At 35.3% G+C, this 17,607-nt stretch overlaps 2 protein-coding genes across 2 annotated transcripts; one reads left to right on the top strand and one right to left on the bottom strand.

Annotated features, from left to right (window-relative positions):
- Positions 1-1,291: 1,291 nt before the first annotated feature.
- On the bottom strand, positions 1,292-7,622 carry LOC110711423 (ER membrane protein complex subunit 1-like). Its single transcript, XM_021889801.1, has 12 exons — positions 7,332-7,622; positions 7,103-7,230; positions 6,947-7,009; positions 6,223-6,344; positions 5,850-5,959; positions 4,948-5,755; positions 3,552-4,283; positions 3,182-3,403; positions 2,966-3,061; positions 2,658-2,852; positions 2,461-2,574; positions 1,292-1,866 (listed from the first exon to the last, which is right to left on the bottom strand). Exons 1-12 carry the CDS (start codon positions 7,430-7,432, stop codon positions 1,606-1,608), a joined length of 2,952 nt encoding a protein of 983 aa, XP_021745493.1. The 5' UTR covers positions 7,433-7,622; the 3' UTR covers positions 1,292-1,605.
- Positions 7,623-11,094: 3,472 nt separating this feature from the next.
- On the top strand, positions 11,095-14,332 carry LOC110711404 (protein FAR1-RELATED SEQUENCE 5-like). Its single transcript, XM_021889782.1, has 6 exons — positions 11,095-11,349; positions 11,715-11,760; positions 11,887-12,878; positions 13,037-13,510; positions 13,591-13,731; positions 13,853-14,332. The coding sequence occupies exons 1-6, from the start codon at positions 11,095-11,097 to the stop codon at positions 14,330-14,332; spliced, it is 2,388 nt and encodes a 795-aa protein (XP_021745474.1).
- Positions 14,333-17,607: the final 3,275 nt, after the last annotated feature.

Here is a 17,607-nt window from a genome sequence, read left to right as displayed (position 1 = left end):
AAATTGTACTGTTAAACTACATTAAACATCAAATGTATTCGTGGAATTCTAACAAATTGTTAAAGGCTGTAAATAGTCCAATTTGAATGGAACGGGTTGTAAACGGTTTGTTTTAAACAGTTTGTAATCGGATCGGTTTAAACGGGTTGCGGTTTGAAAATAGTTCGGTTTAAACGGCTTAACAGGTTACAACGGTTTGGTGTAAACGGTTAGCGGGTTGTAAATGGTTCGATTTAAACGGTTTTTTTCCTACTATTCAAACGGTTTCGGTTTATAATCGGTTCGGTTTAAACAGTTAGCGGGTTAACATTAATCGGTTCAAACGGTTTCGGTTTATAAACGGTTTGGTTTGTTATCGGTTTACGGTTCGTAACGGGTTAACATTAATCGGTTTGGTTCGGTTTCGGTTTGACATTATACGGTTCAGTTCGGTTTTCGGTTTAAAACTAGCGGTTTATAAACAGTTCGATCCGTGATGGTTCGGTTCGATAACGGACGGTTTTACGGTTCGGTTTGAAAAGTCCCACCCCTAGTAATTTATTAAGGTTATCTCTTGCATAACAAAAAGGTGCAAGTTTTCTTTCCCCTCATTTTATGTGGGTGGCTAGTTCACAATAGTACAATACTACTAGTCCTCCATGTGCAAGCTCTACATGAATTTTAGATGTATACGACTGTACTGCTAGCTAATCAGTTGAGATCGATAAGGTATTTTAACAGATCCCTAGACTCGTGCTGACGGGAATTTTGTAAAATCTTACCAACTCTAGGATGATGCTTATAGTGTCCTTGATTAGTTCACTTAATTGAAATGGTACACTAAGGATTGCCACGGATTATGTACCGCCTTTGAATAAGGCATACACCTTCCTGCCCTTTTCATAAGGTGCCATTCTAAGGTCGTGCTTGATAAAGAGAGACGGGACGCTGGGCCAGGCAGTTCAAAGGTTGTGATGGTAATGGAGGAGAGTTTTGGGTAAATGGTATAGAATTTTACCAAGGGATGGTAATTTTGGGAATTGAAAGGAGCTTGCATTAGACTAGTCAAAGTTGCTTGCAAAATCTGAATAAAGATATTCCGCACAAAAAATCATGTCATGAAATGTCATTTTAAAGCCAATTAACAAATCCAACCAAACATTTTATAGAACGACATTGACTGGACAAATCATTTACTCTGTATTAGCAAATAAATTCACAATTATAGTCATCCTTAATTAGCTAAAAAAATCATATAAGAAGTACTCCATATCATAATTGTTAGACAGCCTTGAACTAGAAGATTGGCCAATTATTGAGCAAATTGCTCAAACAAGATAATGGCAACCGAAAATAGAGCATTCCACATTGCAAATTGTAAACATAGGATAAACTCTAGCTAGTGTCAACTAATGAATTTTGATGTCAAAAACAAGATAGTGATTCTAACTACAATTTGGTTCAACTGTGTGAGTAAAATCTTATAATGTGAAAATACCCTCCAGTGCTTCTAGATTTACAACGACAATGGGCTACCTCGAGAATATAATGCTACAAAATTTGTTAAAAGTTACAGGAGAAAACGCTGTTTAAAGAATGCAAAATGTAAAGTGTGACATGGGGAAATCACCTCCACTTATCTCTCAAGTCTTTGCGCTCAGACATGATCCAGGTGACAAAGATTGCTGCCACAAGCACAACTATGGTTAAGAGAAGTAATGCATAGCTGAACTCGTCTGTCAGGGAGTCGTAAGTTTTTGAGGGAGCAAGTCGGGTTAAATACAAATCAGCTCCATACGCAAAGACGAGGGTAGTGGACTCTAGCTTGGCAGGTACAGAAATTATGCCTCTAAGACCTTCCACTTTGAGTGCATGTGTCACATAAGACTGCAAAACAGCATTATAAGATACATGAGAAACCCCTATATATAATTCAGTGTAAATGACTAGCAAAAATGGGACAGATACACTACAAAAGGCTCCTGCATGTCTGCAATTAAATCCTGATAGTTATACGAGTTTGAGCATCAGCAAATTGGGATAGGGGCTTGAGTGTGTTGGAGGGGGGGGGGGGGACAATTTTTGTTAATTTAGCTTCCATAAACAAAAATCTACAGGGCACTCAGCCTTATTATCTTATACGAGTACAACATAATTCTACAGCAGCATTAGAAATTCAAATCAAAGTGCAAAAGAAAGAAGAGTGAAAGTGAGGCAGGGGAAGGAATGGACTTGTATTATCTTTCGAGTATTTGGTTTATTAAATGGGAGGAAAATGGCCCCCTTCAATTTTCTTCCCATTTTTTGTATCCAACGAGGGAAAATGAAGTCCTTGTCTATTGCCTTCTTTATTTCCCCAGTCCCTCCCCTCCAAATTCTCAATTCAATCACACATCTAAAGGGATTTGGGGCTTCATGCATCAATGTGGTATACTATATGCAAAAATAAAAAAAGCAATCAACCAATTGCCTATGATATACCTGTGGATTGATTGGCAACGCATCTGTAAGAGGTATAATTCCATCTTCCAATTCAGTTGGGGTTGGTTTTGCAGACCGACGAGGGTCAAGAAAGCGCTTGTCAAGAGCCAAAACCTATTGAAGATATAGCACAAAATCAACATAATTAGCCCACAGCAGTTGTTAGAGCCTTAATAGCACGTAACACCGAGCCTAACCTGATCGCCAACAGTTCCTATTAGAAGTTGTTTTGCTGTTATTCCTTTAGCAGTCAATGTTACGGATACTGTCTTCACAGAATGGGTGAAAAAGTAAGTTTGCGATTTTGTCATAATTTCTGGTCGAGAGTATGATGAAACTGGTGAGGTAAGATTATGCTTCCCAAGAATGAGCTTCCAAACATTCTTGATGTCCTGAATATATAAAGAATATCAGAAAACATGAATGGGTCGTATAAGTATATAACTCATATAAGCCGATTGAAATTGCATATACAATAAGCACTTATAAAAGTTTGAAATAATACCGCTCGGGATTGATCATAGATTTCAATCACTGAAATTTCATATCGGTTAGCCCTGAGATTAAAATAGTGGTAGACAACCCAGTTCTCACTGAAAACCTTCAAGAGGATACAGCCAAAAAAAAAAAAAAAAAGAGGCATATAAGAACAGAGGTTTGACATTACTAAGACTCTAAGAGAACTAATGTCATAGGGAGGAAAAATCTGTATTCAACTTACTGCACGAACAGGACCCTGTGAGCCATGATGCGTCACGCGGTGTAATATCCGCCCAGTCACGGTATCTATAAGGTACACAACCAACCATGACTCATCTGGGGTCACTGATCCAATTTCACCAGCACCTTTGGGTGCAACAGTAGCAACAAATAACAAATTTTTGGAAATATATTTGAATAGCACATTTCGATCTGCCATTACTTTAGCTTGAGTGTGTACCACCTACAGAAGAGCAAACATTTTTTAGAATCCATATCAGACGAGCAACACAATATACATTTACCGAATAAAAATTCCTACAAAGATCAAACCAACATTCAATCCCCTCCTTCCAATCGAAAAAATAATAAAATATATACGAAAACCATACCTCACTTGCTTTCCTAGCAACGGTAGCAATTATCTTTTCCGAGTCCGAAGGGAATACAATCGACCACAAATCCCTTGAGCTGAAGCAAAATTCATCAGCTATCTCGCTCATACATTTGCTCTTTAATCCATGTCCTCTCAACATGTTATTTTCAGCATCAACAGAGTACCAGTACACATTAATATACTCACGCTCAAATATGACAGCAGCTTCAGGAGTCTTAGGGTATAAATGCAGATTTCTATCTACATCTACTATTAAATGAAGACGCTTTTCTGTTGAATCAGCAAATGGCAATGGAATGACATCAACAACAGAATGAGTCAAGCTCAGAGAGCTAAGCTCCTTCCCTGAGTAGGTATCAACAATTGAAAGAATGCCAGGTGCATCAATTCCATTCCCACAGCGGCCAACAACAAGAACAGCTGGATTCTCATCCATAGCATGATGATGAGGAACCTGCCACTGGTACAGATTAAGAGCTACAGGATTTTCACATGTATCAGACTTGCGCAAGTTAGGCAGAAAAGTAGACCAAACAACTCTTCCATCTCCAGTGTGCAATGCATAAACTTTCCCAGATTTAGTCAGCACTATTAGCAACTTCCTGAAACCATTATGATCTCGGGTCAATTTGCTTTTCTCGGAACTTTGTAACCTCAATGCCTGGATGGAAACCATATCTTCAGCGCTTGCAAGCATCAGAGTACCTTTAAGCTTCAACATGTGTCCCTGTGTCATGTAAGTTAATCAGCTAAATAACACAAATGTAGAAAATTCCGTATAAGACTTGCCTGCCGCAAGAATTGTGGAACAACAGAAAGCCAATGCAGTCTCCTGGCAAGTTGGTTGATGAGACCGGTAAATAGCATACTTATTTCTCAAAGTCCATTTTCAAACCAAAAATAAAAGGCCTTCATTCACAAAGGCTTCTCTTTAGGAGAGGAAGAAGATATATAAAACAATCATTTTGTCACAAATACTGTCATTCATGATATATTCACTTTTTTGGTTGCCAATGAGGAGGGGATAAGGGGACGGTCACTTTTTGAAATGGGCCCTTTCATGTAGACACCATCCCCACCCCCCACCCCCAAAAAAAAAAAAAAAAAAAAAAAAAAAAAGGGGAAGACAATCTAACAGAAATAAAACTAGTGTGATTTGATTACTGAGTGAGTTGATGTCAAAATAAGTCATTTAAAGCAAAGTTATTCAAACATGCAGCACTAGACACTTGTGGTATTGCAGACTTAGCAATAGTGCAAAAGCAATAAAGACTAAACCCTGGAATGATTATATATGCAATGACCATTTACAAGATTAAATCACACAACTAATTATTTACTGCCGCGCCTAGCTCTCAATTATAAAAATAAACCAACAATAAAATGCATACCTTCAGCCACTCAAGAAGACCCTGCTCGACTTTGGCAACTGACACACCTTTCTTTTCTAGGGGGAGTTCCGAAGTCGTGACATCTACAATTGAAGCAAGCCCATCTTCCCTACTCCAAACAATATTACCTTGTTGCAATAATGATACAGAGTGATCTTCCATCACAACTAATGCTCTAAACCCATAAGATCTGTCGGCACGGATATAATTATTAATGAAAACCTTCTGAACAGTCCCTCGATTAGGATCAATCTGGATGCTTTCTTTCAAAATATCGGTACTATAATCACTACCAAGCTTCACTGTGAGATGAATTTGACTACCCCCTTGTTGAACAATTCCAAAAGCTAGCTGATCTTCTTTGAATGAAAGAGCACCACTAACAGCAGAAGAATCCTCAATTTTGTCCACAACCTCAAGCTTGCTTTGGTCATTTACTCTCAAAAATACTATATAAGAATTGCTCTTTACAGCAAATATCCCTTCCAGGTTAACGGGTAACAAAGCCGCTTCCCCAGAAAATTGAGGAACAAGATCATGAATATTTGTCTTCTGGAAACTGATTTTCCCATCTTTTAAGCTTATTAGTACCAGTTCTGTGCGACTTGCATCCAGAGCTACTAAGATTTCACTAGAGACGAGAGATATTTCACCAGAGAGTCCACCAGGAAAGTCTACAACATCTTGATTTAGTAACTCACCGGTCTTGATATTGAATCTATAGGCATGTAACTTAGAGGAGCCTGAAATTCCTACAGCATACATGACATCACCACTAACAGGCTTGATTAATTGTTGAAGCTCCACACTGGCAAGAAAAGTTGGCATATAAAATATGAAGTTAAGAACATTAGCTTTTGGACAATTAAGGCATAGAAACTAAACTAGATAAAAAATTCAACCTTTTAAGTTCAATATTCCAGAGGACTGCACCATCTACACTTGAAATTGCATGAAGGCAATCATTACTATAAACAAGGATTAAATTATCACGCTCCACCTTCAAATCAGTCTGCATGACAGAATCAAGTAAATGTTATTAGATGGCTATATGATATGTTCATGTGCAAAAATACCAAAATTTTTGGGGCAGTAAAGATAAACAAAACCAATCGAAATGCTACACGAAACGGAGAAACTTTGATGTTACCAGATATTTCAGCCAAGATCATTAAGCTAGAAAATCAAGAACACAATGGACACAATTCAGCGGCTATAGCAGACAGCAGAAGTTAAATCTACAACATTATATAATGAGGAAATGTTATGACCAACCACTGTCAACAATGAAGATTCTGATAATTTCTTGCCAACAAGGAATGACTCCCACACCATCTGCCCATCGGGAAGATTCCATGCTCTAATGATACTTCCCTTTGATGAGAGTGTAATCACATCTGGACAAAAATTAAAACAGAAATACATATGTTAACGATTGTTGTTCCTGTTTGATATCAGCAACATAATACAATCTTCCTAGCTTTTTTTCTTTTAATTTTTTTTGCAGTGTATTACCAATAGAACATTCACTGTCACCCACTAAAAATAGTAAACACTCAACCCATCTCAGAGAATGGACTAAGAGAGTCCACCTTCCAAAGTTCTTGCAAAAAAGTTGGACTCTGTGTTTACTCTCTATGTGCCGATCATCTCTCGACAAATCAAAAAGGTTGCACAATCTGATCACTTACAAATATACAAACTAGAATTCCAAAATAATAAAACCCTAAAATTCAGCCCAAAAGACAAGAAGTTCAAAGTCAACATCCACAGCACAGTAAATTCACGTTCGATCACAAAATCACTTACTACAGGGTTTAAGATATCTTCTAGTTAACTCATTGCACATCTACTACAATATAAATACAATAGTCAACATCATAAAACTCAAAATATTCCAATTAAATTGCAATTCCAATCAACTTACTCACAACTAATAATCCAGAAATTGCATCACAAAAAAGCTCAACCGAATCGAATACAACAGCGAAACACTTACATTTCCCAAGGGCGATATCAATGTGATCAATTCGATCATTCTCCCCAAGAACATGCCTCCAAACTAACAACAAAATCACCAATCAAAATCAAAACAAAATCTAACTTTTAACCATTCAATACAATATCACAATTCAATCAATTCCAAACAACTTACAAATCTCGCCGCGGCGAAGATCAAGAGATGCGATAACACTCTCTTCAGTGGACACTACAAGCCTCTTCCTCCCCGCTTTCGGAGTATGGAAAACTGCTTGCTTTACTTTCCCTAAGTATTGCTGATGCCTGCGATTAATGCGAAAAAAACACCATGAAATTCAGAAAAATTGAAACAAGATGAAAACTGAGTTGAATGAATTGAATTAGGAAAGAGAAATCAAAATTACCAGTCAGCGAGACCTGCTTGATCTTCGTAGAGAGAGAAAACGAGTAAGGAAGAAGAAAGGAAGAGGAAGAAGAGAAGAGAAACCCTAATCGCCATTGCCATGGCGAGTAGCTGAGCGTTGAAAGCTCTCAAGGAGAGAGAAAATAGAGGTAGAGATCTGATTGGGGTTCAACACTCTGAAGGAGAGATGTTTAAGACTCGTTTTTCAGCTGTGTTGTTATATGGAGAATCAAATTATGATATTTTATCGGGTGCACATGAGATGAAAGGGAAAACTTTATCTCTCGATTCTCAAATTGTCGAGCCTGCTATCCCGAGTTGTGTTGATCGGTAAATTACTTAACCTAGTATAGTATGAATATACATCGAATATTCAGGTGTAATATTGTATTATACTTGTATTTAACTCAATAAGTTATCACGAAATTATAAAATAGGGTTTTAGTTATGGGTTTTAACTTCGGTTCACCGAATACTTTATTATGAATTAGAAGTAAATAATTATTAATAATTATTTACTTTATAATAATTATTAACTTCGGTTTACCGAATACTTTAAATCTTAATATTGGATGATCTTCGAATAAAGCTTTGTTAGAGAGCTAGACAAGGTAGAGAAGGGAGATTAGGTTGAGGAAGTGGAAGTTGTGGCCATAAGATTTTGTTATAATGGTTTCTTTTGAAATAAGCTAAGGGATTCCAAAATCAGTTGGACTGGATCCAAATTCGAAAGCTATTGGGTACCAATTTCGGTACTGATTACTCAATTATGTATGTATATACTTCGTAATAATTGAAAATACAGATTTTAATACTTTGGTGTATATCATTTTTAAGCTGACTGATATGATTCGTAATCCTTGTTATTGAAAATTTGTTTTTCTATACTCTACTCGCTTTTCCCTTTCATCCCGTTATTCTTAGTTTTTGTACTCTTCATGTCTCTACTTTCAATTCACAAAAACGAATACTCCATATACCCGCAGGTATGGGTCCCTTATTAAATTGTTTTAATGATTTTGTTGTTACAAGTTTATAATTGTTTACTGACTTTATTCTATATGAGAGAATTGATGCCAAAGTAAATGTCCAATGAAAGTTATGTCAAAGTAGATGTGTCAATGAAAGTCTGCACAAACTAGCATGTGTAAGTGAGATATAGGCCACGTTCTTTTAAACTAAATTTGAGCTATACTCGTGTGAAGTAGAATAATTAATTAAGGTAAGCTAAATTAAACTGAACTAAACTTAAAGTAAGTCCAAATAAAACAAGGCTATAGTCTAATAAGTGTTTGTTTAGACATAGTTGAAGTTTAATTTGATGGTCATTCTTCCAACATTTGAATTTAAATTATTCAAGATATCATTAAAATTTAGGAGTTTTTGACTTATAACACCACAAAATTGTCAAAAAATTGATTATAACACCACAAAATCTAAAACTTTTATTATAACACCACAAAAAAAAACCCAAAAATTGAATTTCACCGCCACTTAACGGATTTTTGGATGGAATCCGTTAAGTGGGGTCCACGCTGCCACGTGTCACTATATTATTGATTAAAAAAAGAAAAATTTTAAAAAGAAAAAAAACCCCAAAATTAACCTCAACCACCCGTCCCCACCACCTGTCACCCTTTTCCCTGTCGGAACTCCCCTATTTCCGACACACCCACAGCCATCGGAACCTGCACCACGTCGGACACACCAACGGCCACCGAAACCCTCCTCCCTTTCCCCTACTCAAAATCGATAGCCACTGGAACCCTCCTCCCTTTCCCACTCAAAACCGATAGCCACTAGCCTATCACCGTTTTTCTTACTCCCCAAAACAAAATTAGCAACTAGCGGTCGAAATCGACCGACTTAGGGTAAAATTTGACCACTCAGGCCCTAAATCGCCCGTTCTCAATCGTTAGTGGCCGTTTTTGGTGGTGGTTAGGGTTTAGGGAGTTGCGGCTGGGGGTCGAACGGCACGGGTGGGGGAAGGATGGGGTGGGGGTTTCGAGGAAGCTGGTGGTCGATGGGGTTTGTCGGGGCTGGTTGAGGAGGGTGGGGTGACCGAGTGAGGGCTGGTGGTGGCTATGGCGGCAGTGGGGTGTGCTGACAGTGGGGGTTAGGGTGGCCATTGGTGGGCTAGTGGCTGGGTTAGGGTTTAGGGTTTTTTCTTTTTTTCATTTTTATTTATCTTAATTTTAATCCAATGCCTTGTTGACACGTGTCCATATATATATAGTAGGTCTCACTAATGGATTCCATCAAAAAAAATCCGGTTAAGTGGTGGTGAAATCCAATTTCTGGATTTTTTTTTGTGGTGTTATTATTAAAGTTTAAAATTGTGTGATATTATAATCCATTTTTTGACTATTTTGTGGTGTTATTTTGCAAAATTTCCTAAAAATCCTTTATTCAATTACTATTAACATATCCCATTGTAAAATTCCTATATACTAATATATAAAACTTTGTGGAAAACAATGTACATTGAATTTGCAGTTAAATAACAATGATAAACATGTGGATTAGACTTTTGTTTCAAGTAATGTAGCACGAGTTGGTGAGTTAGGGTGAAAATTGAAATCTGTGGTACATGTTATACTGAGCTACAAGTTGTATTCAAGTATATTTTACGAGTCTATCTCATTTTTGTTTTGGAGCGTAGCATATAGACTCTTCATTCCTTAATCTATCCAAATTCCTTAATGAGTTTCCACAAGATCAATTTATAATACTCATTTCTTTTGCATGATGGACCTAACGAAAACATTGTCAATGAACTATATTAATTTTTTGTGTTTTTTGGTCTTGCTTTTGCATTTGAAGTCCAAAATACGATTAATACTTGATAAAAACACATCCGCATCTATCAAAACTGGATGATTTTATGGTAGTCATTTGAAAAATGACAACCATAACTTTGACATGTAGCACATTCTTATTGGCTAATTTTAAAATTATTTTTAAATGCCTAAATTAATTAAAAATCATTTTTTAAAAATTATTTTTTATTTTACTAATTCATTAATTTAATTATTATTGAAAAAAAAACTAAAATCAGAAAATTAAAATTAAAATTAAAAGGTTGCTCAACTTGTTCATCCATGAAACATGATAAATTGCCGAAAATTTGAAATTCGTTTATAAGATCACCAAATCGTACGTCTATACTATCATCTATTAGAGCGATGCAGTTTCTTCATGATACTTGTCAATTTGGTCGAAAATTGGGTTTGAACGAAATCTGGGTTGGAATTTCGAGTGCGGTTATGGTGGCAACGCGGCTGACGACGTCGTAGAAGAGTTTCTGGGTTAGTGAAGAACAAGTGGAGTAGGAATGTAGGAGGAGGGATTTAATTGCTGATTCGAATATTTGCTTTTTGTTTAACAAACCCATTTGCATCTACCCGGTGTACAGTATTTTTACTATACATCAGGTTTTCGCACGTGCTTTTTTTTAAAAAAAAAAATCGCAGAATTTCAAATACCTAAAAATAAAAAAAAACGCAGAACAACATGGAGGAGAGAGAAAGTGAGAAAACGCAGCTATCAATCATCCATTGAGGAGAGAGAAAGTGAGAAATCGCAAAAATTGCAGAAAACGAACATCAATCGAGGAGAAAAAAGGTTAGAAAACGCAAAAATTGCAGAAATCGATCATCAATCGAGGAGAAAAAAGGTGAGAAAACGCACAAATAGAAGAATTCGATCATCAATTAAGGACAAAGAAAGTGAGAAAACTTACAAATTACAGAATTCGATCATCAATGGAGAATTCGACTTTCGATACAACAAATTGCAGCAATCTCATTCACGAATTGCTACAAAAACAGAGGCAAATTGAGACTGAATTTGAAATCGATTTAAATCGTTCGATTATAGAAGAAGAAGAAACTAATTGTTTTGGAGATGAATTCGTACCAATATTCAACAATCCAGACAATGCAGATGAAGCAATCGATAATGCAGATGAAGCAATTGAGAATGCAGAAGACGCAATTCATAATGCAGAAAATCAAGTGGTTCCTGATAAATCAATTGATTCAAATTCAGAACAAACAACCAAATCAGATGCAACTGAAGGTAATTTCTACGAATTTTTGAGATTGTATGCAAAAAGTAACCCTTTGAATACATAATTGTTACCCTTTTCATGCATAAACGTGACCATACTTATGCCTAAATGTTACCCTCAGATTGAATGCAGAACTTTTTAGATTGCATGCAAAAAGTAACCCTTTGAATGCCTAAATGTTACCCTTTTCATGCTTAAAAGTGACCCTATTTATGCTCAAATGTTACACTCAGATTGTATGCTGAAAATTCAGATTGTATTCAAAAAGTAACCCTTTGAATACCTAAATGTTACCTTTTTCATGCATAAAAGTTACCCTATTTATGCTCAAATGTTACACTCAGATTGTATGCAAAAAGTAACCCTTTCAATGCCTAAATGTTACCTTTTTCATGCATAAAAGTTACCCTATTTTCAAACGAATGTTACCCTTTTTTTTATGCTGTCTGTGGTTATTATCTGATTTGTTTGTATTACATAACAGATACAAATCCAATTGATGCTTATGGTTTAGATCTTAGAGGATCATTTGCTGGTGTGGTAAGAGAAACTTTTGAAGAAATTTTGGAATTGTATGAAAAACATGCTGCTATACTGGGGTTTTCAATAAGAAAACATACAACTAGATTCAAACAACACACAAAAATAGTAACTGAGAAAAATTATGTGTGTTCTGCTGAGGGAAAGAGACATTCAGGTCAGAAGAAAACAAAGTTAGTTGAAATGGTTGATGAAGAGGATGTAAATGTAAAAACAAGAAAGCCAAGACAAGTATCCATTACAAGATCAAATTGCAAGGCATGCATAAGAGCAAAAGTGAATAAAGAAGGACAGTTTGAGGTGGTGGCTCATGTTATTCAGCATAACCACGAGCTAACAAAGCCACAGTGGCATTATTTGCATCGTTCTGAAAGAAAAATGACAGAGGAAATAGTTGTAACAATCAAAACAATGAAATCTTCAGGTCTAACTACAATGGACACTTACAATTACATGGCTACAGAGGCTGGAGGAGAACAGAATATAGGCCATAGTGTTGTAGATCACCTGAATTTCTGCTCAAGGTTAAGAATGGAACAAATTGAGGCTGGAGATGCTCAAACTTTAGTGAACATTTTAAGTCAGGAACAATCAGAGGATCCAAACTTCTTTTTTAGAGTGAAGTTTGACAAAGAAGGAAGAATTTGCAATATCTTTTGGAGAGATTCAATGATGCTAGAAGACTATAGGATATATGGAGATGTTCTTGTCTTTGATACAACATACAGAACCAACAAATATAATCTTATATGTGCTCCATTTGTTGGCATAAATAACCACTGGCATAATTGTATGTTTGCTTGTGCTTTTATTGGGGATGAAACGACAGATTCATTTGTGTGGTTACTACAAACCTTCTTCAAAGTTATGGAGGATAGAAAACCAACTTCAATATTCACTGACCAGGACCAAGCAATGGCAAATGCTATACTGGAGGTAAAAGATTTATATTGACATCTTACAGATTTGAGCTATGACAATAAAGTTTTCCTTTTTCACATAAAGTTACCCTTTTAGCTGCATAAAGTTACCCTTTTTAGTGCATAAAGTAACCCTTTTAACAGCATAAAGTGACCCCTTTATTTTCAATGCAGGTGATTCCTAATACAAGACATAGACTTTGTATATGGCATTTGGAGCAAAATGCCATAACCAGATTTGGAGCTCTTAAAACAGACAAAGAATTCAAATTTGCATTCAACCAGTGCTTAAAGATGTGTGTGACAGAACAAGAATTCGAAGCAAAGTGGCAAGCAATGTTGCAAAAATATGAGTTGACAGAACACTCTTGGTACAAAAGAGTGTATGAGTTGAAAGACAAATGGTGTCCTGTCCTTTGTAGAGATTTCTTTTCAGCAGGGATCTTATCGTCACAAAGGAGTGAAAGCACTAATCATGCCATAGGATTCAGAGCAAGTAAAGCAACTACTTTGACAGAATTTTATACCATATTTAAGAAGACAACTAATCGTTGGAGAAGCACAGAGAAATATGATGAGTTTACCTGTAGCAAGTCAATAGCATTCACTTCATTGCCTCTATCTGGAATGCTAAAGCATGCTGCACAGGTAAAAAGTTAACTGACAAGTACATAAATTACACCTAATATATGGCAATTTAAATGAAGCTACATGATTTTGATGTACAGGTTTTCACTTTATCACTCTTTAGAAATTTTGAAGAGGAGTTTGGATACTCTATGGCAACAACTGTTCAGATGTTAGGCAGTAATGAAGAATTCCTACTTTATCAAGTAACACTAGAAGACAAGCCATGGTCTGCACATCAAGTAAACTATATACAAGAGAGCCAAACTGTATGGTGTACTTGCAAAAACTTTGAAGCATCTGAATGGTTATGTTATCATTGCATCAGAATTCTACATTTGCATTCAGTAACAAGAATACCAGAAGTATGTTTCAAAAAGATGGACTAAGTTTGCAAAAACAGAGGCATGGGATAGGTTGAAGAATCAGGATCCTAAACAGCAATATATTCCATGGAGGCAAACAATGATGAGGAAATACTACAATCTAATCTTAAAAAGTCAAGAAAATGAAGAGACAAGAGCATTTATGGAAGAAAGCTTCAGAAACAGTCTTAAAATGGTGGAAGACTTACTTGCTAGTGCTGCTCAGAAAGAAAGTGCAGAAGCTGCTTCTAACATTCCTGATGTGGCAGACAACACTCAAAGCAATACTGACGCTTCTTCAGCATCGAGTACAAGCACATGTGTACCAATAATTCTTGATCCTAAAAGGGTTGTAACAAAAGGAAGAAGCAAGAGAGCAAAAGGAGGACTTGAAAAAAGCAAGAGAAAAAGAAAACCAGCACTGCCACCTCCAAATTCAGAATTTGGATCAAAGACACCTAACTTACGACTCTTTTAAGATCTTTTTTTAGAACATTTTTTTTTTCGAAATTAATATACCTTGTATTGTTAAACTATTTTTCTTTTGTTTTTTTACTCTATGACTAGTTTAATGAAAATGTGATTGACACTTTTATTAGCACATGTTTAATTATTGGAACACATCAACTTATGTTACCCTTTTAACGTATAAAAGTAACCCTTTTCATGCATAAAAGTAACCCTTTTCATGCATAAAAGTAACCCTTTTCATGCATAAAAGTTATCCTTTCTATCCACTAAATCAACCTTTTCTTTGGCAATAGTTACCCTTTCTGTTAATAAAAGTTAACCCTTTTATCAATAAAAGTTACCCTTTCCATGCATAAAAGTTACACTATCTACCCACAAAAGTATACCTTATCATGTATAAACTTATTATTTCTACCCACAAAAGTAACCCTTTTTATCCTTTCTATCCACTAAATCAACCTTTTCTTTTCTAATAGTTACCCTTTCTGTTAATAAAAGTTACCCTTTTTATCACTAAAAGTTATCCTTTTCATGCATAAAACCCCTGACCCTTTTATTTTACAGAAAAAAGTGACCCTTTTTCTACATAAAAGTGACCCTTTTCATTGCTAAAATTACCATTTCTAACAATAAAATCTACCTTTTTCTTGCTTAAAAGTTACCCTTTCTATAAATAAAAGTTACCCTTTCTATAAATAAAAGTTACCCTTTTCTGCATAAAAGTTACCCCATAAAAAACATAAAAATAAACCTTTTAATTACTTTATGTATTCACATACATCAGTATTCCAAAAACAACTAAAGACTTTAAACTAAGTTTAATTACATCATTAAACTTAATGTATGCACATACATTAAGTTTTTTCATTGTTAAAAAAACCCCCTGAACTAATCAGCTAACAACTATCAATTATTTCACTATTTAGAAGGAGTAAACTTTTTTGCTTGCTTTTTTGCCCTTTTTCCTTTGTTCTTTTCCTCTTCTCCCTCTGCCTTTGCTTCTGCTTCTGCTGCCATTTTTCTTTCTTCTGTTTCTCTTTTCTTCTTTGCAGCAATTGCAGCCTTTAATCTTTCTTCAATTCCATTGACATAAGCAGGATCTTTCTTCTTCTCATTGAACTTGTGTAATTTTAACAACACATCGTTCCTAGATTCATTCAAATCACACAGTACCAGTGTGGTACAGATCTCTCCTCGTAAAAATTTCCTTCCATTAATCTCAAATCAGCAAAAAAAATAAAAATTATCAATATGTAATTAATAAAAGCAATAGAAAGGAAAAAACTACAGAAACTATATAGATAATTACTGTTTTGAGATCATTGAATTTGAACGATTCACCAACAAAATGGAGCATGTGATACATGACAAAGACCCCACAGTCCAAATTGTCAACTTTTTCTTTTCTCCATTCCAACTCAACAACTTCAAAACCATAAGAAGGTAGCTGAGAACTCTTTGGATGATTTCTTTTGCCAAGAAAAGCACCCATTTGAACACACTGACATAAAATATAAAAGTTTAGAATACATTAAAATCAAAAAAGTTAAAATGGAAACAATGAATCAACAGTAACATAACAAAAAAAACAAACGTAAACATACCATCTTTGAACACAATTCTTTTGTATAAACAAGAGCAGAATCAGTCCAGATAATGTTGTCAAGATAATATACCAACTCTTTTGTATGATCAATAACATACAAAATGTAGTGATTCTCAATAAGAACAGGAAAATAGATCTGAAACAGCAAAATTAAAGAGATTTAAACAGAGCATATCATAAAGAGAACTCTTTTAAATTTATTACATTAAGTTTAGAATAAAAATACCAGATCAGCATCCATTATATTACATTCTGGATTCTCATAGCTAACCCAACCTTCCCATATGTCGTGCAAATCCTTAACAGCACTAGATATGTTACCTTTGCCAATATTGTCACAAACATGCAAGAATGAAAACTATTAAAGTATAAGATCTCAATAATATATATATAAAGTAAATGTGTTAAGATATAAAAAAAGGAATGAAATAACTTACACTCTGCCTAACACCGAAGAAGAATTTCCGAGGACCAGTAGCCTGAAAACATGCTTTCTCATTCAAATACAGACAGAAGCAATCAATAACGCACCATTGAATCCTGAGTGGAGCAACAAGGGACACCATGTCTTCTCTTGGAATTAAAAAGTTCATTCCAAAAGTAACAAGGCTCTCACTGAAACAATAAAAAATAAGATCAACATTAAAAAAAAATATAAGAAAAAAACAGATAAAAAAATAATTATAATAAAAAAGGACACTTAACTTCTTATCCATTGAAACATCCTTCAGCAAACAATAATCGAGAATTTCCAAATGTAACTGAGGCAAATTCTTGAAAATCCGAGCATTGCTCTTTACAAAAAGAGTTACAAAAGGCACCTGCACACCTACATGTCCACAGTCCAGAGAGCATAGAGATTTATTTGCTCTGAGTCGAGGAGGTTCATTTTGATCAATATGCCCGACAGGAATATTTTGAGTAGGACCAGGAATGATAGCAGAAGGTCCAGAACCATTAAGGCCTTCATTAACTATTTTTCCATGACCATTGTCATCATCCTTAGGAATATTTTCATTGAAATCTTGTGCAGGTTCTTTTTCAGGAACAAAATCTTTGTTACCTTCTGTAGGTTCATAAAAACCGCGAAACATATCATGTACAGACTTCATTTTATTACACTCATCAATTAAACCATCTAAGATCTTCAAATAATGAGGATCAGAGAGTAGCAGTTCAGTTTGAGAAACTGAAACAAAATCATCAGAAGATAATGAAACACTTCTGCGAGAAGTAATCAGATCATTCAAGGTTTGAAAACCAGTTGACTGAACAAATAATAAAACATCCATATTTCTTTTAAACAAAAGAAACGTTTCATGAACAACCTACAAACATATGAACAATGAAAAAAAAATGTTACAAATAAAAATAATAAAATAAGTAGGAAATCTAATTCCATTAAACTAAACATATAAGAAAACAGAACACTTACATCAGTTGAAATTTTTTTAATTTCTTCATCGGTCATAATACCTTCTGGAAGCTCAAATGCAACAATGCGACCAGTGGTACCACTTGTAGAAGGACCCTTACCATAACCCAAAGTAGGAGCTGGCTTAAAAACAGTTCCCCTAAAATTAAGCTGTGACACAGGATATGTAATAGTATCCAATGGTCCCTGCCCATAACCACCAGCTTTGATCTCTAACTTAATTTGCTTCTTAATCTTTACA

The sequence above is a fragment of the Chenopodium quinoa genome, unplaced genomic scaffold, assembly GCF_001683475.1.
Source record: "Chenopodium quinoa cultivar QQ74 unplaced genomic scaffold, ASM168347v1, whole genome shotgun sequence".
Classification (NCBI taxonomy): Eukaryota; Viridiplantae; Streptophyta; class Magnoliopsida; order Caryophyllales; family Amaranthaceae; genus Chenopodium; species Chenopodium quinoa.
The sequence above is the reverse complement of the archived record's forward strand: the minus strand, read 5'-3'. Positions and strand labels throughout refer to the sequence as shown.

Bases quoted from the DNA above. Each gene is read 5' to 3' on its own strand.
- LOC110711423 (XM_021889801.1), bottom strand. From the start codon at position 7,432: ATGGCAATGGCGATTAGGGTTTCTCTTCTCTTCTTCCTCTTCCTTTCT. The intron at 7,231-7,331 runs GTAATTTTGATT...CATTAATCGCAG, and splicing joins CAAGCAGGTCTCGCTGACTG to GCATCAGCAATACTTAGGGA. The intron at 2,575-2,657 runs GTTAGGCTCGGT...TATCTTCAATAG, and splicing joins TAGGAACTGTTGGCGATCAG to GTTTTGGCTCTTGACAAGCG.
- LOC110711404 (XM_021889782.1), top strand. From the start codon at position 11,095: ATGGAGAATTCGACTTTCGATACAACAAATTGCAGCAATCTCATTCAC. The intron at 11,350-11,714 runs GTTCCTGATAAA...CATGCATAAAAG, and splicing joins ATAATGCAGAAAATCAAGTG to TTACCCTATTTATGCTCAAA. The intron at 11,761-11,886 runs GTAACCCTTTCA...ATTACATAACAG, and splicing joins ACTCAGATTGTATGCAAAAA to ATACAAATCCAATTGATGCT.